Source organism: Lepidothrix coronata, unplaced genomic scaffold, assembly GCF_001604755.1.
Source record: "Lepidothrix coronata isolate B3197 unplaced genomic scaffold, Lepidothrix_coronata-1.0 Scaffold31, whole genome shotgun sequence".
Taxonomy (NCBI): Eukaryota; Metazoa; Chordata; class Aves; order Passeriformes; family Pipridae; genus Lepidothrix; species Lepidothrix coronata.
In genome coordinates, this window is record NW_016690211.1 from 2763483 (window position 1) to 2788829 (window position 25347).

At 38.5% G+C, this 25347-nt stretch overlaps 1 protein-coding gene and 2 long non-coding RNA genes across 5 annotated transcripts in view; 1 reads left to right on the forward strand and 2 right to left on the reverse strand.

The window, feature by feature from the left end:
* Positions 1-24495, reverse strand: part of FGF10 (fibroblast growth factor 10) — a 67446-nt gene extending 42951 nt beyond the window's left edge. The window contains exons 1-2 of one of the 2 annotated variants that reach the window (XM_017811338.1): positions 24382-24495; positions 23148-23908 (exon numbers count right to left, since the gene is read on the reverse strand). In XM_017811338.1, coding sequence (XP_017666827.1) covers positions 23148-23481 — 334 coding nt within the window. In that variant the 5' untranslated portion in view covers positions 23482-23908; positions 24382-24495. Of the gene's footprint in view, positions 1-23147; positions 23909-24030; positions 24145-24381 lie in introns of those variants that run through there. The other variant, XM_017811339.1, reaches the window with a different exon arrangement.
* On the reverse strand, positions 8703-15585 carry LOC108495540. 2 transcript variants are annotated; one of them, XR_001874157.1, is made up of 5 exons: positions 15304-15585; positions 12856-12944; positions 11892-11940; positions 9892-9967; positions 8703-8784 (listed from the first exon to the last, which is right to left on the reverse strand). It is a non-coding gene; the product is annotated as an uncharacterized LOC108495540 (long non-coding RNA). The 2 variants fall into 2 exon arrangements; XR_001874156.1 differs by having other exon boundaries at positions 12677-12944.
* LOC108495541 lies at positions 19099-21223 on the forward strand. The gene is made up of 3 exons (XR_001874158.1): positions 19099-19121; positions 20124-20202; positions 21194-21223. It is a non-coding gene; the product is annotated as an uncharacterized LOC108495541 (long non-coding RNA).
* Positions 24496-25347: the final 852 nt, after the last annotated feature.

Sequence of the window (25347 nt, forward strand, 5' to 3'; positions counted from 1 at the left end):
AAATTTGGTGACATCTGAAAGAAGTGGTGTGCTCAGCTGGACAGACAGGTTTTGCATGGGAATATATTGTATTAGGAAAGTTATAAAGCAGCTGGAGATTTAATACAGAATCTGTGATGGATAAAATCCAGGGCTACTGGCTGTGCTACTGCCTGCCCTTAGTTACACCATCTCTATTCAACCAACACATGCAACATATTAACAATGCAATAATTAGTACACATTCCTGTCTGCTACTTAAAACTTCACTCCCAGATGCTGCTTTGGTCTGATCTCAATTTTATTACCTTTGATGATTCCCTGCACTTCGTAATACCAGGCTCCATTGCTAGTCGTTAGACTCAACAGTGGGTAGGCAGACACTAGCTAAAGCCAGGTTTCTAACAGAAATGCCTGTGCTTTTATTTTGCGTGGCTAACTTCTGTAAATTACTATAATTCCTTCCTCCAAATCCCCTGCAGTTCATTTCCGTGTGTATCTAGGCAAAACAACTGCAACCAGGAAAAAAAAAACCAGGCAACCATATAATGACAAAAATTACTTAAATAAAAAAACAAAACCAAAACCAAAACCAACCAAACTGAAAAAAACCCCAACCCCCCCAAATCCAATCTAAACCAAACAAAAAAAAACCCAAATCAAAGCAAAACCAAAACACCAAAAACCTCCCAAGCAACAATGAAAACCCAACCAACCCATAAAAAAAACCCAAAAAAGCTATTTTACAGCAAACCACCTCAGGTAAGGTAATACCTTACACACACACCTTCTCTTTTTGATTTTTATGGTTTCTCTACACCCATAACATTACAAGACACCTACAGCTGGGCAGTTAGACCCGGTCATCTTATATAAATATTTCTGCTAAGGAAAAGTTCATGCTCTGTATGTCAAGTGATGACATTTTTATTTATAATTAAACCCCTCAGAAATCTAAGTGTTTGTTTTTTTTTTTATTCTAGGCCTTGTCTTGCCTTTCTTGTCTACTCCTAGTTATTTTGTTGTAATGTACGTGACCAGTGTGAAATTATTTGACACATTTTTCTGGATAACATATGTAAATGTGTGAAAAGGTTTGCTCATTTGGACACTACACTATCAGTGGATACCCAAAGGCGTCAAAGATTTTAAAGTTCTTTTAGTTTAAAATAAACATGATGGGAAAGATTTCATACAAATACAAACTGTCAAGGTTTGTCTTGGATTGATCAAAATAATAACCCTTCAAAACATCTTTATCTGCTTCTTTGCTTATTGCTACAGCACAATATGCTACACAAAAGGGGAAAAAACCTCTAATTACTTCGCAACAACTGGAAATATTCACAGTAAAGCCGGAAATTGTGAAGCTTAGCAGACGTTGACTTTAATGAACATCTTGGGATTGAGTTGTTGCAAGTGTTTATACAAGTCTTTCAAAAAGGAACAGGGTTGGTATTTTTGTCACCATGGAAATCTTTTTAACACTTTTATTCAGTGAAACCCAAACTAAAAAACAAATGCTCAGAAGAAAGAGCAGTACACATCTAGATTGATGGCACAAACTCTTTACAAGTGCTAATGTTGATTTTCAGACAACTCTATTTCAATCTAGCTTAAGTACATTGCATTTTCAAATTTTGACTGGCTTTCTTTTGCCTAGAAAAGTGTCTAATTTCACATTTAATCTTCCATTATATTTCTAGCTACAATTGCAATCTGTCCTGCTCTTTCTCTGATATGTATTTTACAAGAGTGCCATCTCTCATTGCATAATGAGCATGAATTTAGGAGTGGTGCAATGCTTTAACTTTTGTTACCTATAATGAGCAATTTTCAACATGAGCATTTCGCATTATGTTCTGTTTCCAAATATGTCTTACACTGTTCTACTTACTGATGGAATGGAATAAACAAACAAAGCCAACAAGCTACTCAAAGTCAATGACTAATTAAGTGTTAATGTTCATGAAGTGTGTCAAAGCAAACAAGAGACCAACGGACCTTGTTTGCCACACTCTTAAAGCCACTTATGAAACATATAACTGGTCATCTTGATAAGGGAAAAATAAACAACAAACAACTCATAAAAGTTGGGGTGTGTAGATTTTGTCCAACTGAAAGTGCCTGGGCAACTCACAAGGAAATCAAAGCTGATTCTGCAAGTCCTGCATTCAAGTGATGTTCAAACTCAAGAAAATTATCCAAGTGCCTACAGTATAAAAAATGAGATCCTTAAAATTGTATATGTACTCTATTTACAAAAAATGGAAAAGGCTGCACTTATTTTAACTATGCTATATTCCATGGGCCAGCTTCCACCACTGAATATTAAACTCATCTTTTTTGACTTGCACTATGAGGTAAAAGACTTTTCCCCCATTATATGGTTCCCCTGGGACCAGCAACATCTAACCTGTCCAAAAGGGATGTTGGCTCCAGAGGTTCTTGCTTACAGGGAATAAAAGCTCTACTCTAGACTGTTCTATATTAGAGCAAGCTCTTTCCAAGTTGTCTTCTTTGAAAAAACTACTATTGCATTGCAGTTAATTGCTATTTTCAGGCATTATTATACCAGCAGCTTAGTCTGTTTCAATTAATATTAAGTAGAATTCAAGTCTCCTTCCACCCACTCTCCCAAAGAACAACATTAAATATAAACTCAATTTAACAACTCTGCCAAAATTTATTAATTTCATTAACTGAACTACCTAACACTCTTTTATTACACAACATACTAAACTATATAAACATATTTTTTGGCATATGTGCATTTTAATTCAAAACCAGAGTTGGACAGCACAATGCAACAATTGGCAAATCACAATCTTATCTTGGCTTTTGTAGTAATAATGTCCAAACAAAAGTAGACATTTACTGGCAACAGCAAACAGCAGAACTCACGTCTTTTTCTTTTCACAATTCACAGTATCATGTTGGCATTTGTTATACATTTCTAAGCACATTTTGACTGCTAAAAATGTCCCACATCATATTTCACCATAATGGCTGTTTCACATTATATTTTTGTATCTAATCCACTTAAAAAAATGATGATCCAATTATTTTTGGTACAAAAGAATTCCTTAGGAATTCTGGTAATTAAATCTAGCAACCTGGAGAATTCCTTGAGTGTCCTATCATTTTTTCCTTCTGTGATCTCATATAGGCAAATTCAAGACAGCTCCTATGCAAGCAGTGTCGAAGTTGCTTCAAGCATACGAGCCATATCAAACAGATTTAAAAGATTATTGTGCTGCTGCTCTTAAGAAGCAGGAATGAGGTGAGACAGAAGTGAATTGCCACACTTTGAGCTCACTGGCTGACCTTCCAACCCTTCCTCAACTTGTTCCTGCACACTCCAAAGCGTAAAGCTGCCTCTTCTCTTCAAAAGGAGTAAAGAAAATGGTGTTGGAATGTAAGAAAATATTGTAACGAGATAAAGGGAAGCAGTTACTTGCCTTTTCATTTCTTTGTTTTGTATAGCAGATAACTGATTTCATTGGAGTTTGGTATGTAATAAAGTAATCTTATATGAGACATGATTGTCCTGAGGACTGTATTTGTTTGAAAACCTTATGCTTTCTGTTTTCAACCTAACACCTTACATGAATTCTATTAAAAAGAGAGCAATGATTTATCAGCCTGTTTACACTGCAATCTTGACAACACTTCTGTTTAATCAGTATTACTATTTCACTAATAAAACTTAGTCTTTGGCTAAATATAGAAGAGAGAAAAAATATTGCTTAAACTGGAAAAATACCCTCACAGAACCTCAAACATTTTTGACAAGTACAATATATGCAGGTGTTGTATCAAATTTACTTCAAGCTTTTATTAAAAAAAGAAAGATTAGGTACATTAAATAAAAAGAAAGGTTTTAGAAATGTCTGTTTAGCTGTCAAATGTTTGTAGGACAGGCAGGAATCTTTTGCATGTATATATGAAAGAAATATCACACAGAGGATGTGCAGCTGACCTACAAATTTATTTGAATGCATGACTGACATATGCAAAATGTACAAGCATGTATGAAGGCTTTGAAATGCAAGTGTGGGGACAGGACAAGTGCAGCTCTCATGCTTTGCTAAGGATAGTTTCTCCCAGACAGTTTATGTAGTGTGCTGAGAGTGTCAACTGATGTGGAGAGTACTGGAAACTTTCAGGCGTAATTAACCTCTGCAGCCTCTTAATGTAGTCTCACCTATAATCCACAGGTCCATATCAGAGAAGAGCAAAGAGTTTGTTCAGGCACAATTGAAACATTTCACAGAGAAGTCACTGATTAAAGCCAGATGTACAGACAGTAAAAGAAAAGGAAAACAGAAAAAAAAAAAAAAAGTCATGTGGTGCCCATTAACTCCATATATCAGCTGAAACAGTCCACGCTTCTTCTGTGACATCTTGATGCATCAGAGGAGGACTAAGATTAGCTTTGTTTGATATATCCATCTTAGAGTGACAGAAACAGGTGAAATTATACCTAAGGGCTTCAGGAAACAGTATATTGAAAAGATTTGTCACAATATGAAAAAAACCACAATTGTCAACACCTTATTTTCTCCCCTCATCAACATAGAAGCAAGAGACCTGTGTCATGTCAAATGCAAACACACAGCCACAGAGAATTATCTATGGGCAGGATTTTTCAAGAAGATCAACAGTTTCATGCACAGTGTTAAGCCATTATGGGTATATGTCGCAATTCTCTAGTATTTCTAATTCAATAACTCTTAGGGACTGAAGCTACTATTCACTGCCTGGAACTGTCTATTCCTGCAGTCGTACAGGTTTCAGTGCCTTGAGCTTCAAGTACTAACTCAAACATTTTATAAACTGTCAAACTTCTTGCCTGAATCAAGAACTTGGACGCAGGCCTGTGAAAAACACAACAAAGTCATTCTCTACCTTTAACATCATGTCAATAGTGAAAAGCTTGATTATTTTGGCAAAGAACACTACAACTATCTTCTGAGGATTTATTTGCTCATTCTCCAGCTCTTTCCTTTTTTTGAATTACTAAGCTACAGGTAACTTTTATGACCAAATGTTATTTCATTTGAAAATATCACTAATTTAATTTCATTTCCCCATAGAAGTAATGGGCTTCAACCAAATTTTAAATTCAACTTCCTAAATATTATGATAAAATAATTTTTTATATTTCTAAAAGAAAGAAATATCTTGTTAAACTTACTATAGTAAAAAAAAAAACATAAATTCAATTTGGACAGTTTTCATGACATATTTTTAACTAATTCCCAGAAAATGTCATGCTTCATCTAGACTGACATTATTTTAGACTTTCATTTTGTAAGAAAGTCTTTCTCAATATTTCCTATTCACTCTAATTGGAAAATGCTCTGGCATTTCAACATATTTAAGAAAGTAGGGAAAATAAGTTCCTTCCCCAAAACACTCATAACTCAACATTCTCCTTTCAAATTTCGAGAGGTCTTATATCCAAATCAATGAGAGTAAAATATTACATGATAAATGTCTTAAATTCACCTTTGTCTACATTAGCCATATTCGGATCATCAATCTTGACAGAGTAATTCAACATTTTCAACATTTTACCCTGTCAAATACACTATAAACCAGGCCCATTTCTATTGTCTATACTTATTGTACTAATTGGGCAGACAGCAGTCACTGGCAAAAGTGAGGTCTGGTTTGGAGGTTTACTAGTTTTGGCAATCTTGGTATTCCTATTTTAGGTTTTGGACATGGTGGACAGTTCTAGTTTAAGATCTTAAGGTACATAGAAGCAGTTCTTGGAACGCAGCAGAATGAAAGCATTATCTTATAAGAAAAGAGCATGTCTAGACAGATCCAACCATCAGACCAGTAAGAAATGCTTCAAATTAAACTGCCCCAGAAAAGCTATTAAACCATGGTCTGGAAAGCAAGACAGCTGTTTCCAGGGTGCCACACAGGAATTTCTATGCTCCACCATGCATATAGCTTATCAGCCTATGTGGATGTAGCTACACTTCTTCACATTCAGAACCCACAGAAGATAGTGGGCTGTGTCTTAGCACGCTGTTCTCTGTTTAGCAATGAACTTAGTGTATTAAGTTTAACAGAGGGCAAAAAAAAGGGGAGAATACAACTGCCCTCTACATTTACACTGCAGTAGTAAACTGTAAAGAATAAAAGCTTTGGGTCAGTTAAAGACACTACTTGGGCAAAAGAATTGAAAGAGCACTGCTGATTATCACAAAATCATAGAATCATTAAGGTTAGAAAAGACCTCCAAGATCATTGAGTCCAAGCTTTGACCAAATACCTTGTCAACTAACCATGGCACTAAGTGCTGCACCCAGCCATTTCCCGAACACTTCCAGGGTTGGTTTCTCCAACATCCCTTTGCAAAGCCCATTGCAATGCTTAACCAACATTTCAGTGAAGAAATTCTTCCTGATGTCCAAACTTAACCTCCCTTGGCACAGCCTGAGGCTCTTGTCCTGATGACAGTATTTTGGTTGAAAATAAGAATTATTTGTAGCCCTTAGAGGAGTGAGACTGTGGAACAGCCTATAGCTAAGGGGTATGGTGAGCAAACCTATCTAGTGTTAATTGAATTTGTTAAACTTCTGAATAAATTTAAAAAATGAACACTGGTGACAACAGTATTAGAGTATGAGCTGCCATGAGGTTTTCTTTTGTCCTGCTTTTCCGTGATTTGACACATTTTTAACTAACAGACACACACCAACCAAGTGTAAAAAATGCCTATTGCAAGGCCGTGCCTGCAACATAGCTCCCCACTCATCATAAATCACACAGCAATGCTGTTTCCTTCCTGATCCTGGGACACAAGGCCTGTCTGGTTACTTTGAAGTGATCCACCAAAAACTGATGTTACAAGAAGTCAGGGGAAGATAAGTAAAGACTGTTTTTTCATATGGTAAATTCACTGGTTACCTATTATATGGCTTTACAGAACTTCTCTATTTTAGGCCAAGAGCCACAAACCATTTCCCACCTATCTGCAATTCCCAAACTGCCACAAACAGATGTTTGTAGGTGGGAGAGGCCATCTGGGAATGCCCATCTTGTCTAAGACAATGTGTTCTGGAAGTGTGCTAAAGATGCCATTGATACTGTGCATAGGCTACTGTTCCATAGAAACTATCTGCTGAAGGTATCCAGGAGGAATGGTTCCAATATGGGTTTGCCTTTGATATTCATGCAGACATTGCGAAGACAAGAGTTTCTACAGTAGTTGGAGGGTACAGAAAAATGAGCTTATTGTGGGAATACAGAGTGCTCCTGTCTCCCCATTGCGTCTTGCAGCAAAAATACTTATTTTTGAATTTCCTTTTCTTTTTTTATCTCACAACTGACCTTTTCCTTGGCTATTTCAGCCTTCTGTAAAGCTGACATCTGCAACTTTTTCCAGGATTGGCACAACTCATAAAATCAACTCGTATTTACTCCTAGACTAGGTTCTAAGGTGGTATTATTACTTTTATGAGGTGTTGAAATGATGTTCTTGAGAGAAATTGAAATCACAGTGAGAATAAATTGACTACTTTGCCATTTTCAGAGAAATACTAGGAACGCATAAAACTGAGATCTGAGATTCTGTAGAGGGTCAAAACTCCGTCCTCTCTGTTCAGAGTCTACATGATTTTGGTAATTTTATTTCAAATGTCACTCTTTTAACACTCCCTTTACTTTTTTTTTTTCCGTTCTAAAATATCCTGCATGCCTTTTATGAATCGTGCCTAAAGGAAAAAAAAAATCCATACCAGCCACTCTTCATGTGATTTCTCCAGATGGAGCTTAGCTGCTCTCTGACCACTCCAGTGTACATTTGCTTTAGGTAATATCATCCAGAATGGCTGAAATCTTGTATTTATGCCAGTAAAGCTAAGATGTGTGATTTCTCCTGGGGGAAGTTTTGAAACGCTAACATAAGCTGGTGAGACTTAGCTGAGGATTCAGAACAAGTGGTTGGAAGGTTTCTCCTCTACTTACTCACTTCTGGCCCTGATTCCCTGATTGCAGCAGTCTCTTTTTCAGATCTGTTTCCTTTATCTATCTGTAGGCATTTTTCTTTGGTTCCTGCGTGAATATATTTTCTTCTATCAAATATCTCCTAAACACTAACTCGTCCGTACAAACTAAAGAGTAGAAGAAGGAAGCAATTAAGCCTATGAATTTAGAATCCATATGCAAAATCTGCTGGTTTTCAGACTGTGTACTTTCAAAAGGATAGGCTCTCTACAGATGGTATCTGTAGTGAATACATTAATGACATTTTAAACATTTATCTTTCCTGATAAAATAAACTCAGTTCCCAAACTCTTCCAAAGGATATCTTATGGGCTACATGCAGCTCCTAACTTTGCTCATTAAGAACACCTTATTGTCAAACATTGACAACTTTATTTACTCCACTGGCTGATGGGCATTTTTACCAAGAGTGGACAAGAGGACACTTTCCAAAACCTCTGTCGTTGGATAGAATTGTCTATTGTCACTAGTCAATCACTTCTGTGGACTGTTCTTCCACTTTCTGTATCTCTAAGTAGTGTTATATTTGTCATCTAATCTGTCCTACATGTACATCTATGTTGGAGACATCCTCTACTATACAAAATGAATAGTATTACCCTTTATCCTTCAATTCCCATTTCTATTAAGAAAAAGTATGTCATCCTTTGTATTGTGAACACAAAATAAAGAACAGAGTAGAATCACCAGGCTAGGGATTTATGTTGCAATAAGCTTGAATAAAGATAAAGGAGAAAATCCTGGTCTTTGAACTCTCTGCCTCAGTCCCAGTCTCTGAAAAAGAGGAAAATAACATAGCCATATTTCAAGTTTTGGTTGGCGAATGTCTGCAGAGGTGAAAAATTCTAGCACTGAATAGTAAGCCTAAGATCTATAGCACATTGCCAGTTTTTTCTGTGACACATGAGAATTTAAGCACTTGTTATTTTGTTTTTGCTGCAACTCAAGAAAATTTCAGCCACGACTTATCGAAAGTAACCATGGAGTTATTGTTCTGAATATTGCTACAGTAAAACAGTCTGTTGGCCTAACACAGGACTCTGTAATTCTGTCTTTTTCTAAAGAACTCTTACCCAGTTGAAAAGTTCACCTTACCATATCAGTTATTTTTGTTTAGAATATATTAACTTTTTGTTCCTAATGGAAGCCAGTTAGAAAAATGAGGGTGAGAGGTTAAACATACATCTGGTCTCCCTATTTAAAATAGAGGTTTATCTTTTGCACGTTGCTGATGATAATTTAGAAGGATGGGGGGGTACAAAGGAAAAGCACACTTGTATATTTTCCTGTTATGAAAATGGCAGCCTCCATTTTTCATTTGCCATATGAAATAGCTCTGCCTGTGCTTTTCAGCTTTGTGTTTAATTGTTGGAGCCAAGAAAACGATGTGAAGAAACAAGAGAGATTTTACTTGGGCTGGTAGGACCAAGTAGACTATATGGCAAGCATGGCTCTCATTATGCTTAAGTGAATTAGTGTCTGTTTCCTTTAAAGAAGGAGGGGGTAAAAAAGGAGAGATTAACAAGCCACCAAGGGCCTGCTGTAAGATTTTGACACTTTTAGTGGCTTGTGACAAATGACTCGTATCAGCTCTCCTTCAAAATCAGAAAACAAATCTACTGCTTGGATAAGGAATGCAAAAAAACCAACAAAAAAGCAACAGCAAAAAGACTCTATTACAAGGTCATGCTGACTAGGGCTCATTACCATTGGAACAAGAGAACAGATAAGTTCTTTAATTGACTAAACTCCAAAATTGTTATTAGATATGTAGAAGACTCTAACACTTGTCATCCTTTGCTAGGTAAAGCACATGCTATGGTCCTTCTGAAGACATTAATGTGTCTAATTAGTGCAATAATGACACAGATTTCTACTTACTCTCAAGAGATGTTCCAGCCCTGCAATCAACTTAATAACTCTCCTCTGGACTCATTCCAATAGGTAAATGGCTTTCCTGTGTTGGGGGCAAAATGTGTGCTCTTCAGTCAGGACCCCCACAGATTCTTTGGAAACTTCATCTTATGTGCTACATTAGTTGCACTGTCATGCAATCTACTCTTGCATTATTAGTCTATCTGTAAAGGGAGTTTTGCACACAGAAATTCTACAGCTTGGCACACAAACACATATATAAATTAAGACTTTATATATATATATGTGTGTGTGTGTGTGTGTGTATATTTATAACAGGCTCTTTGGAAAGCAGAAAGATTTTGAAACCACAATGAAAAAAATATTTAGCTGAAAACCCAACAATATGAGCACTAAACAAATGCCTGACTGAAGTTTACTCAAACAACAAAATTACATTCCCCTCCCTATTATGGACTTAATGAGAAGTGTCAAGTAACCTCAGCTACAAATTCTTGCATGAAGCACAAGGTAATGGAAAGCATTAGATGTTTTTCTCTACTGGTCTTCCTGCTAATCATTAGATACTTCTTGAGTCTGCACTGGTGTGTGAGCACAGCTATGTACATCCCACACCTGTGACTCCCTTTTAAAGGATTTTAAATTGTGATTAAAGTTTGGAGGTCCCTGGATAAGAGAGCTGACTAACACTTCCTCCATCTGCACAGTGGCATTTTTTTTTGTAGCATCATTGAATTTAATAGTTGACACCACTAGAGTTCTTCCTGAATATAAGCACTGTGGTTTTCTTTTTTAAAAAATTTCATTTTGGACAAGGGAATTACTATGATTCTGTCTGTACTTAAAAGCTGCATCAGTCTTTGTTATGCCCTGAGTACACTTGGAAACAAAAAGGTTAGGTCTTGCTGACCTTTATGGTCTACTGTGTACATCTATAAAATTAACAAAACCAAAAAACAGTTCTACAGTAAAGTTATTATAGATACTTTATAATAGCGTTTGTCTCTAAAGCCTCATCTTTGCAAAATGCTTCCTGTTTCATAAGCAGAATCAGCTGTAAGCAGAGTCCACAAATACTTGTGTGGCAGAACTGAAGGAATAAAGCAAGCATGGCGAATTTTGAGCAAATCTGGATAATGCTTTGAGGAATTATTTGGTGTGTGGTCTGAGGCAAGAAGCCACAGAGAGGCGGAAGTTAATCTTATGTACTCCCCAGCTGCAGATATGTCTTTTTGAGAGCTGACCGCAGCAGGAGAAACTGAAGAAATGACCAAGAGACCAGATTAATACCACATGAGCCAAGTGTCAGCCTCATTATAAGTGTTTTCACTAAAGTTGAAAAGACATTAACTTCGATGGCTGTCATTTCAAAGCAAAGTTGTGACATGTAAAAGTAATTGTAATAAATTAAACTGAAAGAATAATGTCTGTGACACTAAAGGGGAAGTACCATTAATTTAAAGAAATGATAGAAAATAAAAAACCCAAACAAATAATTTCAATATGTTAACTCCAATGCATCGACAGCATTTCAGGGAAATTAATGCACTCCCAAAACCGCATAATATATTAATACAATAAATAATAGGTGGCTATCATGCTCAAATTTCTTTGACTGATAGGTCTTACAGTAAGGAGTGAAATAACAATTATATTTTAACTGTTTAATCATGGAAACTATAAAGAATCTTGAGCTAAAACATCCTAATGTTCATAACTTCAAAGCAAAAGAAATTTTGACATTGCTTGTGATTATAATTTCATGCAGTAGAATCAGATCTAGAGCTCAGCTTGACAAGAAGATCCAATTTGTGCTCCACCCATGCTATTTGGTTAGGAGCTATTTTGCCATTAACTTTTGTTTTATGCTATGCAACAAATCTGTTGAGCAATCTTGACAGAATGCTTGCAAGAAGAGCTATAGAATAATTTTTTTTAAAACATTTTTTTCCAGTCAAAAGACAAACAGCTAAGTCTGCTAGAGTTAAGAAGTAGCCTATTCTTACCTGTCCTATAAGAGGACAAAACTGCCCTTGCTGTTTCTTATATCCAAACCTTTCAATAAAAAAAGAATTATTACTCTCTGGGTGGACTTTTTTTGCTGGCACTCATCACACTGTTACTAGTGTGTTTCACAAATAATTTGCTTTCATAACACCCTTGCTCATGTAGGAAATATTGCTAGTCTCATTTTATAAGCAGCAAAGAGACAAAGAGAAATCAGACTCAAATACCTACTCCTAGAAATTCTGAGGTACAATGAATAACAAATATATAAAGGCTGGTATTTCCTAATACTTTATGGCACTTCCTATATTAAAAATTTAATTCACGCAGACTATCCTTATGCCAAATTGTCCAGCCTTTTACCCTCTACCTTTAAGCAGATTCCTCTTCTGTGTTAGCTGACAATCACCAGGAGGATCATGAGGAACTCCAAAGATTCCCCCATCTCCCCTTATTCCCAGAGTATCTTCAGAGTACATGGTGAAGAATGTGAACCTTTATTTCCCACAATCCTACTTCATTATTCCAGCCTGTATATGTTTCAGTCTTGATTAAAAAAATCCATCATAGTAATTAATAATCTTTCTAAAGTTCAAATACCCTACAAGCTCTTCAATAAGGATACTTGGTGGTAGACCTTTTCTTTCCCAAGTAAGTTAGTTGCAAACTAAACTGAGCAGTTTAGAGAGCATATAGAAATATGTTCTGTGACATATTTCATTCAGATGAAAAGCATTTTCTCATCCAAAACCCTATAGCAAGACACTATATAAACTGCGTTTACCAATAGTAATCTTTCTGTCTTCCATACAGTGATCTTAAAATGTCAGTGGGCTCAGTCTTGTATCTCCTTAATATACAACTGAATATACAGTCTTGTATCTCCTTAATATACAATTTGAAACAATTAGAAGTCACTGTTCTTGACTGGTTTATGTCACATGAGAAAACGAAGTACCATACTAATGTATGGCTGCTATACAGTCTAAATGCCACAGGATGTACAGGCTGGGCTCCAATTACTACTTCCCAGGTTCTTCAGGCACATGAAGCTGTGAAAGAAATGATGCATTTGTAGTATCTGGAGCACAGATTTTTATTTTTTTTTTAGCACTGTCACCCTTTCCCTGGCCTGCAGTATCTCCTGTTGTATGTTGGGAATAGGAAGCATCATTGTCAGGATGGAGAGAATTACCAGTCTGGATGATCTCAACATCTCCTTCATCATTCTTGGCCTAGGACTAGGGATGCCCACAAAATAAAATCCAAGAGGAGCAGCAAAACTTCTTACATTGAATCCATTTTTGGGCTTCAGTGCTAACCTTACTAAATTTCATATTAGCTGCCTAAGTAGTTTAAACTACTCATTGCACTAAGAAGTGAGTCAGTGCTTCTGTGTGCTCATGAGTGTCTGGAAGCAGAGGTGATGCTGTTCTATGAATAAAAGCTATCAGACGTGACATTAAATGTTACTATTCATAAGAATCATTGTACTTGCACACGTGCTTTCAGCAGCATCTTCACCTCTAAGGATCTGAAACAATCATTATTTCCTTCCATTTCTTACATGCTATCTAAGCTATTTCTGTCAGAACCACATAAAGTGAAAATTTAAAATGTTTGCAATGATTTGTAACTCAGAACAGATAGTGAAACTCAGCTTGTGATAACTTTTTGCTCCAGTTTACACATGGTGGTGCCTTAGCTCAGCCATTCAGCCAAAGTACATACTGATGAATGACCCAGCAACTTGTAAGGGTAGCACCAAACCCACCCATGTATCTTGTATGGTAGGTTATATTTTCAGCATCTGAAGAGACAGCTGAGCAATCAGGCCTAGACCTTGAAGCAGAGTAACAACAAGCTACCCCAGCTTGGCTCATGAGGTTAGCTCTAGATTCTTCCGCTGCTTCTTTTCATGTTACCATTAGTTTTGCAGTTACAGATCCTCAGTGAGCACAGAACTTCTGTGTTGCAGTTATTACCACAATGTTTTGACAAAGGAAAGGTGTCCTGTCATCAGAATGGGAGCTGCATGCACCACTCTGCTTTCCCTGAGACAGGGAAGAAGGGCAGACTCAAGCCATGAGCCAAGGTTACAGTTCAGGGGAAGGTTTTGATTACCTTGCCTCCAACAGACACATGCCACAGGTACTAAGATAATTCATATGGATAAGAAAGGTACTTCCAGATTGAATTCCAGATTATCCTGTGCAGAATCAGGAGTTGAACACAATAATCCTTGTGAGAACCTTACAAGTCAGAATATTATACGGTTCTATGGCACGGTTTATACTTTTAATGTTTACATCCAGGAAAAAACATAGGGAAAAAATAAGTGTCTGGGAAACACAGAGAAAAAAGCTTTGTTCTGTTGAAGTTAAAAGATTGTTTCAAGGAAGATCAGGAATTTTAGCATTTCCTAAAGTGTCATAGAAATTTATGAAAAGAAGACTCTAACACCGCAGTCCTATAAAATCCACTTCGCATTAAATGAAGTCATCGTTATAGAGCATACATATCTGTGCACACATATATTTTGTACTAACAAACTTGTAACTACTTCAAATCTTGAAGATAAAGATATGACAAATACAAAATATGACATATTTTTTAACACTAAACATATCAGTCACAAAAATATTCTATCCCACTGTGGCAGCTTGGACTTGGCTCCTTGCCAAGTGTCCAACACCACTGCAAAAGCCCTTCCCCCCCTTTTTGTCTATGAACACATGGGAAGCAAAGGGAAGGAAAAAAAACCCAAAAGAACCGAAATAAGAGACCTAAAGCAATATATATATGTATTTACATATATATACAATTACAAAACTATATACACATAAGAAAGAAACCCCCAACACCCCCCAAAAAGCAGAACAATAGACATACACAACCAACAAAGAACTATCAAATCAAAATCTTAATACTTTCCTTAAGAAAACAAAAGCCACTCCACCAAATCTCTCAAATAGGAAAAACAACAGGCCTCACAGGCCTCACTCCTACACGAGTGAGACCGGCTGCAGGGAGCCTCCTGTCTCCAACTTTGCCGGAAGAGATCTGGCCAACCAACTTCCTCCAACTTCTATTTATATTCCTACTTATGTAAAGAATAACATGGAATATCGGGACACAGGTACTTCCTTAGTTTCGACCTGGTTGCCAGGAAGAGGCCTAGACCAAACCATTACGCCCACCCTATTCCATCCTTCAAAAATTAAACCACTTAGCATTCTAGAGTGTTGATGTCCTTCAGGTATATGTTTCTCACAGTGCATGGTATTATCATAGGGAAAATTTTAAGAAAAAACAAACAAACAAACCATCAAGAGCTTGTGGCTGTTTCAAATTGCTTATTATTTTCAAGGGCAAGTTTGCCAATCCTTCTGCTTGCAAGTCCATACTTACTTTGATATTAGGAATAAAGCAGGTTATTAATCCTCTTGAAAAGGGTAATGTGAAGAAGAAAACTCTAGAACATGTACCAAATAGTATGGACAGAATAGGGCCAGAGATGACACAACGAAATTGGGAGTTGGAAGTTTACATCACAACACCAAACACACACTGTTACAGAAATTCAAAAGGCATCTTTATGATTTCATAGTTTCAATCTGTGAGCAAACAGATGATACAATGAGATCAGACAGGACAATTCAACATCACTGGCAGTTCACAGCTGCCAAAGTGGGTAAGACATGCTCCCCCCCTCCCTGCTTCTCTCCCACTCATGACACATGCTGCCTCTATTTCTTTCTTGTCATCCTTTCTGGTGCTGCTCTGGTACTTGTCACACTTCCCACCCACTTCCTCTAATGCAGGCACAATATCATTGATTTATACTCAGGCTCCACTTAACACCATGCCTTAATTCCAATTAAATAACATCCTGAATCCTTCCAAAATGCTTCAGCATACCCTCCCCAACTCCCACACATGCTGACTACAGCTGCCCAGCTGTGCATCAGGAACCTAAAGAAACCCCTTTATATTTCATTTATTTCCATGCAATGTTTGAACCTCTAATATCAGTGGCAGAAAAAAGAAAACCAATGGGATTCCTCATCCCCCTCACCCCCCGCCCCCATTTTCACTTCTGCTACTCATGTAGAAAGAGGAGTCAGGAACTGCAAAAACCAACTAAGCTTATTGTCCTTCACATGTGTTTTCCACTATGAAAGGAGCAGGTATCATATTGCTTTCCTAAATCAAGGTTTATGAAATATCTGATCTTTATTTTTATATAACATTCACAATCATTCATGGTTCTAGTATCTGTAACCTTTTCTTCTTTTGCACAACACCAAAAATTATGGAAAGAGGAAACAGAAAGGCAATAACAGTATTTGGTGTAGTTTCAACATTTCCTTTTTTCTTAGATGTGCGTGAAAATTCCTCTTTAACTGTAGAAGATATACACTACTGACAGATTATTTAGAGGTAAATGTGAAAGGGGACAGGCTAATAATTCTTTAGGCTAACCATAAAATAGGTGAATGCTTTACAACTGACATTGTGAGTATATCAACCCAGTAATTGGATGCACGTGTTAGTAGCAGTAAAAAGGCACTGTCCAGTTGTCCACCTTACATGGGAATCTACTTTGAGTGTATTCTTTGATTTACTGTTGCAATTAGAACTGAATGTTCAAAGAAAGAACACAAGTGACCTAATTTAAAAAGAGTGCCTTTAAAGCCACTATTTGGTGTGTGACTTGGCTCACTTGTAACTATTTCTTTCCCCTGAAACTTCCATTTATTGCACTGTACTCATGAAGCAGCATAATCACTTTTAATAATCTGCTCAGCTAACGAATTCGGTTTCAATAACCATTCAGTGATTAAAGATTAAGCCACTTCCTCCTGACTCCTACCCGTGAAGATTTTAATTCTCTTCATAAACACAAAGAGCTTTCCCAGGCTGACTTTTCAAAACTTCATGAAACAGTGTTTCCTGTCTCCTTTTTACTGCGTTCTAACCAACAGAGATATTTTACAGCAAACTGACACAAGAAACAGAAGCAATTAGCAGAGCTAGGAAAGGATCCTTTGCATGCACCATTGATTATTTTTCACTGTAAAGCACCTGAACAACGAAAGGCAGCAAGATAGTAAAATATTGCATCAAAGTAAGTTGTCCAAACAAAAGAAGAAAAATTTGTTTGACAAGTACAAACAGTCAGACTAGCAGCACCAGCATACCTACCTACTGAGAAACAAACATGTGCTAAGGTTAACTAAATGCATCCTCCACTTCTGATCTGGTAATTTGGTACTCGTAGCCCAAAGCAAGCAAAGGCTATTTATCCATGCAGCCTCATCAAGCTGACACTAGTTGGCAATGCTGATAAACATTCAAACTATTTGTGCTGTTCAATGTGAAGAAGAGCTCTTAAATGATAAACCCCAGAATAAGGTAGTTCAGTGTCTAATTGCAATCGCAAGCAGTGGTAGCAAGTGTTCAAAAGGAGCAAACAGAAATTTCAACCTGGTGCAACTTTGGAGAAGAAGAGACTGTAAGAGCTGTCCAGAAAACTGAGAAAACAATGTTTCATTATGTCATGTTAATACCAAGAAGGAATTAGCTGAGTAATTTCTGACTGAGTAATTTCTGTGCATTGCTGACACTATTCCTATCAGCCCAATATTAAAGCTATGAACAGAAATACAATATTGTTTACAAATAGTTCTCCCCCCCTTATTTAGAATCTTCCTTGTGCAATCACATTACTTTCTCAGAGGAAAAGTCAGTAATCCACAACATGAGTTGTTGCCCTGTGTTCATATAGGCTGTTTTTAACTTAAGACACACAGTTTAACAAGATTTGCTCACAGAAGGGTTTTTCTTTTTCCAAAATGAAAAACTCTGTGAAATAAATGAAAACTCCCCTATTGCAGGATCTGAACTGACTTTCATTTGAAGTGAAAAGGCCCCTATTCACACACACAGCTCAAAGACATCTGAAAGTCATCTTAAAATGCCTTATTTCAAAACAGAGGATCTTAACCTGTGAGTGAATGCATCCAAGATGTTTCAGAAGTGTAAGCATATTCTATAATGCTCACTCAGCTAATGCCATCTTCAAGGGAAGTTTTGACCGAGCCACTACCTGTGAACCCTGCCACTAAAACAGAAGCATGGCATCTAGGAGCCTATATGCCCCTTGTTTTCTTTCTTCTCATGTTTCAAGAACAAACTTCCAGCTGTCCCTCTCTTTATATTTTTCTTTTTTTTTTTTTCCCTAAGTGGCCATAAGTTAGATTTATGAAGACAAAAAGACTTCTTACAACAATGTATTTTAAACAGATTTATGTTAGGACTACAGTATCAGCATGGAGGGTCCACAAGGCAGGAATGCAGCAAGGGTAACAGGAGAGTGTCATGTAGACATTAAATAGTACAATTCTTTCCACATTCATAAATCCTAAGTGCCTATGGTTTTATACTGCTGTTATAAATTATATGAGTTCTGTGGGGGGAAAAAAAAGAAAAAAAAGAAAAAAAAAAAGAAAAAAGTGAGAAATCATCTCCATAAGAACTTATATATTTCACAGTGAAGGTCCTAAATTTCAAATTACTTTACTAAAACAGTATTACTTCATATTTTAAGTATTTTCTTTGGTAAAACAATAAAGCAGAACTCTGTGGAGAGTAAAACAACAAAACACATATGCCTGCTCATCAGTCTTTAGAAAAACAGTGAAAAGTTCTCACATTAATTTACAAATACCATATGATGAGGAGTCAATAATTGCAAACAGTTAGCTTACAAAATGTTCAGTAGTAAAATAACATATTTTACCAATTATTCTAATCTGCTTGGAGCTTCATAGCTGAGGCCAAGGTATATCACTCTTTATTATTTTGTTGCACCTGAAGTATGATCAAAAAACTGAGTATCAAACTGAGTATACTGAATCAAAACACATTTAATGCTAATTTTCTGTATATAACCCAATATGTACTACAAATATCTATTTATCAATTATGTATGTATGCACACAAAATCCTCATTAGTAGTGTTTAGCACTTATAGCAATTAAATTGCCTGTTTACAATGTTTTCGGCTACAGAATGAGGCTCAGAACTTTCCTGCTTTTACTCACTTCGTTGTTAAGCTGATCCCACGCTAACTAAAGCAAAACCAAAGACTATCAGAGACTTCAGCAGTTCATAAAGCTTAATAGAAAAGATAATTGCATACTCAAAAGAAAAGCCTGGAATAGGTAAGCTCGTGGGAAATAGCTAATTATTTCTTGCTAGCTCCCCCGGTAAACACACTTAGTCTGCAATTGCTGTGTTTTTGCACTGCTTGGATTAGTCCACTTGGGATGCTCAGAAGGCCAATTATTAGAATATCTGCTGGTGTAAGCCCTTTTGGCTTTGCTTGAGCTAAATTAGCTTATGCAGTTGAGGGTTCAAACCCTTCATGTCCACCTCCTTCGAGCAGAGGTAACACCAGGCAGTGGCTGTGCCGCCATCTACCGTAGGTTCTGCATAGCACCGCTTGGTCCAAAGCCCGCAGGAATCGCTCCAGCAATTCTTCCCACTAATATGCAGGCTCAGTGACACAGACTTCACTCCCTAAACGCATACCTAAGTAATGGCCTGATGTTGAGTTTGCTCGGGCAGAACTCCCTCCACAGACTGCAGGTAGCTGCTGCTAATTAAGCACTATATATTTTGTTACTGTTCTTCAGCTAATAAGGTCTGTTCTGTAAATCTGAAGTCTGTGTGCTTCATAGTACTATTAACAATTGCATTAAAAGTCAATTGAAAATAGTATAGCACTCAGAAACACTACCTAGTTTTCTTTAACTAGCTTATCATAGCTAGTTCAAGTCATCCATTAATCCCAAATAATTTTACTATCTTCAATCAAGAAAGCTGTCTGGGTGCAAGTGAAATCAGAATCTGCATATGAGTTCCCTCTCAATCTTAATATATAGTTTAAGCTTCTTTTGGTGGTTCCAGGGTTCAAGCTACAGTGAAAGCTTTTGTGAAAGCTCATTGGAGGATTTTTGGATTTGTTTTTCCCCAAACTAGTATGTAAGTCTCCTGAAAGCACTACAGCTCTCTTTATTTGTGCATATAAATAGCTCTGTCAAGAACAGGGGCAAGGGACTTCACAGCTGTGGTGCTGTAGGACAAGCTAATAGTTGCATTTTGAGGACCAGCTTCCAGATATAAGGAACAAGAAAACTAAACTGTGTCCTACTTCTATCCAGTGATAGACTTCCTCCAGCTATGCCAAATGCTGCAAGTTCCCCCAGCCTTCTGACAAAACAATCAGGAGCAACCTTTGTGGTGGGTGACAGAATAATTCAAAGCAATCAAGTTGAAATACATTGGCCAGAGTAAACTTTAATTCAGTGCACTCTACACAATATTTATAGAGCAAATCTAAGAATGCTGCTTGAGCCATTTGAAGGCTGGAGGCTGAATTCTGTTTTCTGAATGTTTATTCTGACTTTCTCTAACTGTTCTTCTTACTTGACCATACTTAATTGGCAGTGAGCCATGAAAGCTGTTGTTTAATTACACAACATACCACGATCTTACAGACTTACTGATAAGGCTTTACTTCAGCATAAACTGATTTTAAACATTAGCATATGAGGATATTAGCCTCCAAATTAGAATACTTCAGTCTTGTGTGTCAGTAGTCACTTTTATTTGTTTAGAAAAACATGGTTTTGGGGACAGAAACTCATAATAGAGATTAAATAGTCTGTAATGTGAAACAGGATACAATTTAGTGGCCTATCTGGCTAATTCTATGCATGGCAGAAAGCTATTCATGTGTCACTACTTATTTTGGACCATATAAAAAATAAATCATATATTTGCATGGAACCAGTCCAGCTTGGGACTACAGCAGTATTATGATGGGATCTCTACACGTGAAGTTATGAAAAGCATAGATTTAGTGATGCACTTGCAACATTTTGCTACACAAACATCCTTGAATAAAGGCACAGTAAATATATTTTTAAATGGTCTTAGACTATGAGCTTTTACAGAAAACACAATTTCACACTGCATATTACAATGACTATTAATGACCAACATAAAACTCCGACTTCTGCCAACCAGATTGTAATTGTTTTGTATTGAAAGATGTTGTATAGTAGATCTGACTTTGTGATATAAGTGCAGTACACAAGCTGCAAGTTTTAAGATGATGGGAGTCCTTTCATCACTGCACATAATCCTCAGCAATAAGATAAAATTACGTATAATAAAGGCATTGTTTTGTTTTTATATGAAACAAATTATATTCTTTTCTTTTCAGCAGATACTCTGCAAATGTGACAACAACCATGACATCACTGAGAAGGCCAATTCTCTTTCTCATATACTGCCTGCAAAACCAGTACACACCACACATCCCCTTTCCCATAGTTGCAGGGGGTTGTTTTTGCATGTAGAATGAAATGGTAGGAAGATGTATATATGCACTTCAGTGTATTCCACCTCTTCTTGGCAAGATCTTGCAGAAGTTCATGCATGTGTACAAGTTTACTCATTGAACACTTCTGCTAGCTAAGTGGGACTGCTCAGATGAGTAGTTACTTCTCTGAGTACACCGCTGTCAGACTGGGCACCTTATAGTTTTTTTGGCAGCAGTACTCTGCATAAAAGAATTTGATGTTCTCAAAGATGCACACAAAGCTTTCATAATCCCATTTTAGGGGAATGAAAATGCTGTTCTCCTCCAAACCCAAAGGTAATCTAAGAAATACAGTGCTAGTACCTCATTCCACACACATTCATAAAAGTCAAGTCTTCCTTACAGCTGTGTTTTTCAAGAATTTGCCTTTCTATGAAATACACAAAGGGAGGCCATAAGAGTCACCTGCTTTCACACATAAAGCTTTTACAAACATTAGAGTGCATGATAAAGAATGAAGTTGCAAGGTGGAGCAAGTGAAGCAGTGACATATGGCACTGCAGCCTTTTTCTCATTGTTTGCAAGCCTATAATATGAATATTTACTAGAAATACAGCTGAGTTAAAGGCAGTATCTATCATACATCACGGCAACCTGCTGAAGTACTCCATATTTTATACATTAGTTAACAAGGGATCTCCTTAAATCACTTTCAGTTGTTTTAATTTAACAGAAGATTTATTCCCAGGTTTATCTGGATTTATGTAAAACAACCCAAGAACCAAAGTGTGTTCTTCACCAATAAAGAAAGTCTGTTTCCTCCAAGAGTTGCATAACAGAACTTACTTTCTCAGCATGTTCCTATAGTGGGATATTGGCGCTTAAGAGCTACAATGCAATATATTGTGATTTACTACAGTTACTTCAATTTGAGATTGCACAGGCAGGAAAACTAAACGAAGTTTACATTTCTAGCACTAACCGCCAAAAATACATTACAAGAAGCATTCTATTACTAAACCCCTAATTAGTACTACAGAAAAGCTCAAAACTTCAGCTACGGACACAACCATATGACTTTTGCTCTGAGATTATTTCTTAAAAAACAAAAAGAGAAAGAGAGAAAGAAAAGGACAATGAAACGCGTGTGAGGTCTGTGGGAAGGCAATCCCAGATGTTTACAATGGAGCGAGTAGCGTATAGCGGCGCAGCAGCCCGGCTGCCGCGGGGCGCAGCGCAGCACCGCCTCCCCATCCCCGGGGCCGGCAGCGCGGCCGCGCACCGGCTCCCAGCGCGGCCGGGCACCCCCGCGGCAGGGAGGGCACACGGGCAAGACCCCGGCCCGCAGGGACAAACAACCCCGCCCAGGGCTCGGGGAGGAGGGAGCGCAAAGCAGGCGGCTGTTGTGCGGGTCGGGGAGAGAGGCGGGCGCGTGTGTGTGCGTGGGAGCCATCGATTAATTGTTCCAAGTCATTTTAATGACAGGAGAAAATGATTTTCAGATTCAGGAGACAATGCCCCCCCCCCCAGGTTCCCCCCCCCACACACACACACTCTGCACCGCTTCCTTCCAAATCTTTCTAATTCGTTCTTCGGCCGAGCGGAGAAACTAAACGGTGCTCAGCCGAGGCCATTTGCAAGACAAATGTAACTGGAGAGACCCGCAGATACACGGGCTGGCGGGGAGCGGCGTCCCGGCAGAGCCGAGCTGAGCCCACCCCACCCTGCCCCGCGCCCCCTCCCCTCCCCGGCCTCACCTCTCCCTTCCCGTCCGTTCCCTTTTCTCCTCAGCCGGGGGCTCGGGCGCCCGGGGCCGCGGCAGCCGCGCCGGGGGGCGCGGCGGCGGAGCTGTACTTACTGAAGGGGCAGTTCTCCTTCTTGGTGCCGCTGACCTTGCCGTTCTTCTCGATCTTGAGAAAATACTTGTTGTAAGAGTAGAGCTTCCTCTTGCGCACGTCTCCTTGGAGGTGATTGTAGCTCCGCACGTGTCTCCCCGCACTGGATGGAGAGGAGAAGGACGAGGGGAAGGAGGATGATGATGAAGAAGAGTTGGTGGCCTCCGGGGACAGCATGTCCTGGCCGAGGTCATGGCAGGTGACAGGCACAGAAGACACCAAGAAGAGCAGCAGCAAGCAGCAACAAGGCAGGTGGGAAAAGGCTGAGGCACCATTTGTCAGTATCCATTTGCACATTGTACTGAAACTCTGGGCGCTGGAAAATGTCTTATCAAATGAAACATACTGGAAGGGTAAAACCTGGTAAAAGGCAAGTGGAGAGACGGTTGTTGCTGCTTCTGGTTAGATCCCTCTGAGCTCTGATCAGGCCTGAAGTAAGTGCACCAACATCCATAACTCAGGGGACAAATCGCCTCAGAAGTTGCTGCCTTTTAATCCTTCGAGTCCTCCCTCAGAAAAAAAGAGCTGTTGGTTGTGTTTTCTTTTTTTGTTTTGTTTTTTTTTTTTTTGGGGGGGGTGGTGTTGCTGTGGTTAATCCTCTTTCCTTTTTCCCTTCCCCACCCCCCCACATATACACACACTGCTCAACCTTGTTTGAGACTTCCCAGGAGTTATTTTGTTCACTTCCTCACTCCTTTCTTCACTATCTTAGATGCAGAAAGGTCTGAAAAACAGATGACAGCAAAGTCAACAACAACAACAATAACAAAAATAAATAATAACCAGCGGAGAGGGGTGCCGGAATAGCTTTTTCCCATATACACCTTTACACACACACACACTCACACTTTGTGGCTTTGCACCTTCTTCTGATCCCCACCCTCTTGTCTTTTTGCAAAACCCAAACCAGTTGCACAACTCGTCCTTTTCTCACTGACAACCCCAGAGGAGGAGGTTTCTTTGTTTTGCTTTGAATTCTCCAGAACAGTATTAAAAAAAAAAAAAAAATCCAGAGAAAGAGAGGGAGAAATCCCAACTTGTCCCCCCCGCCCTTCCTTTCCTTTCTCTCCCCTTTTGGTTGTAAACAGGTTGGAAGCTGTAGCCTAAATGTCAGCGATTAGAAGTCAGAGGTGGGATGTGCCTCTGGTGGTCAGCCCTTATTTGCAGGGGGTCAGGCAGCGGTAGGACATCTGAAACCTTTTTGCAGCTGGAGCGAGCGGTGCCTGCTGCGAAGCTGCCCTCGCTTCCTCCCGGGCTGCGGCGGCCACTGCAGCCGCCGCCTTCGGCTCGCTGCTAATTGCTCCTAAAGCGTTCTTCTCCTCGGAGCGCCGGCCACCAGGATGGCTTGGAGACTCATGCTTTACTAATTTCCCTGTCTTCCAAGCTGAACCAATCCCCTCTAGGGAAGCTTCCCTCCTCCTTCACTCTTATCCCCTCTCCACCCCCCCAAAACAAACAAACAAACCCAACAAACAAAAACCACACAACAAAAAACAACCCCCAACCCCCCCAACTTGTTTGCTAGTGGAGGGTTTTGTTTTATTTTATTTCTTTTGCAGTGAAGTGATTGAGAAAGCCACCTGGAGCTTGTTGCCTGCTAGATCTCCCCCTCCCCCCCGCTGGAGGAGGGGTTGGGTGGAGAGGTTGGAAAGAAGTATATACTACAGGCAGACCCTGGAAAAGCAGATTATATGCTGGTCAGAGAGAGTAAAAAGGGAAGAGACATAATTAGGTCCTTTTCCTTCTTCTTTGCCAGCTTCCATGGAGGTCTTTCTCCCTCCTTTAATGAATCACTGATTTCTCGCTTCCGTTGCTGAAATAAAAAGTTCACACTTTAGCCTCCTCTTCCTTTTAAGCCTCTCAAGATTTATTGTGTCTCTTTCCCCACCCTCACCCTCCTTGTCTCAAAAGAAATCAGGGCCCTAAATGACCATTTTCTAATTGCTAACATGAGTCGTTTACTGAATCATGCATCTGACTTCAAAGCAAAAGGGGTTTTATTGGCATTGCAAAGGTTTCCCCATAAAATCCGTCTGAATATTTTGCTGTCTTTTTTATTTTTTTTTAACTAATGCAGTTTGCTTTGCCAGAAAGAAACAATTTTTCCATTTTGAAGACTATTTTAAGCAATTTTTCAAGCTATTATTTTCCTGGAGGGACATA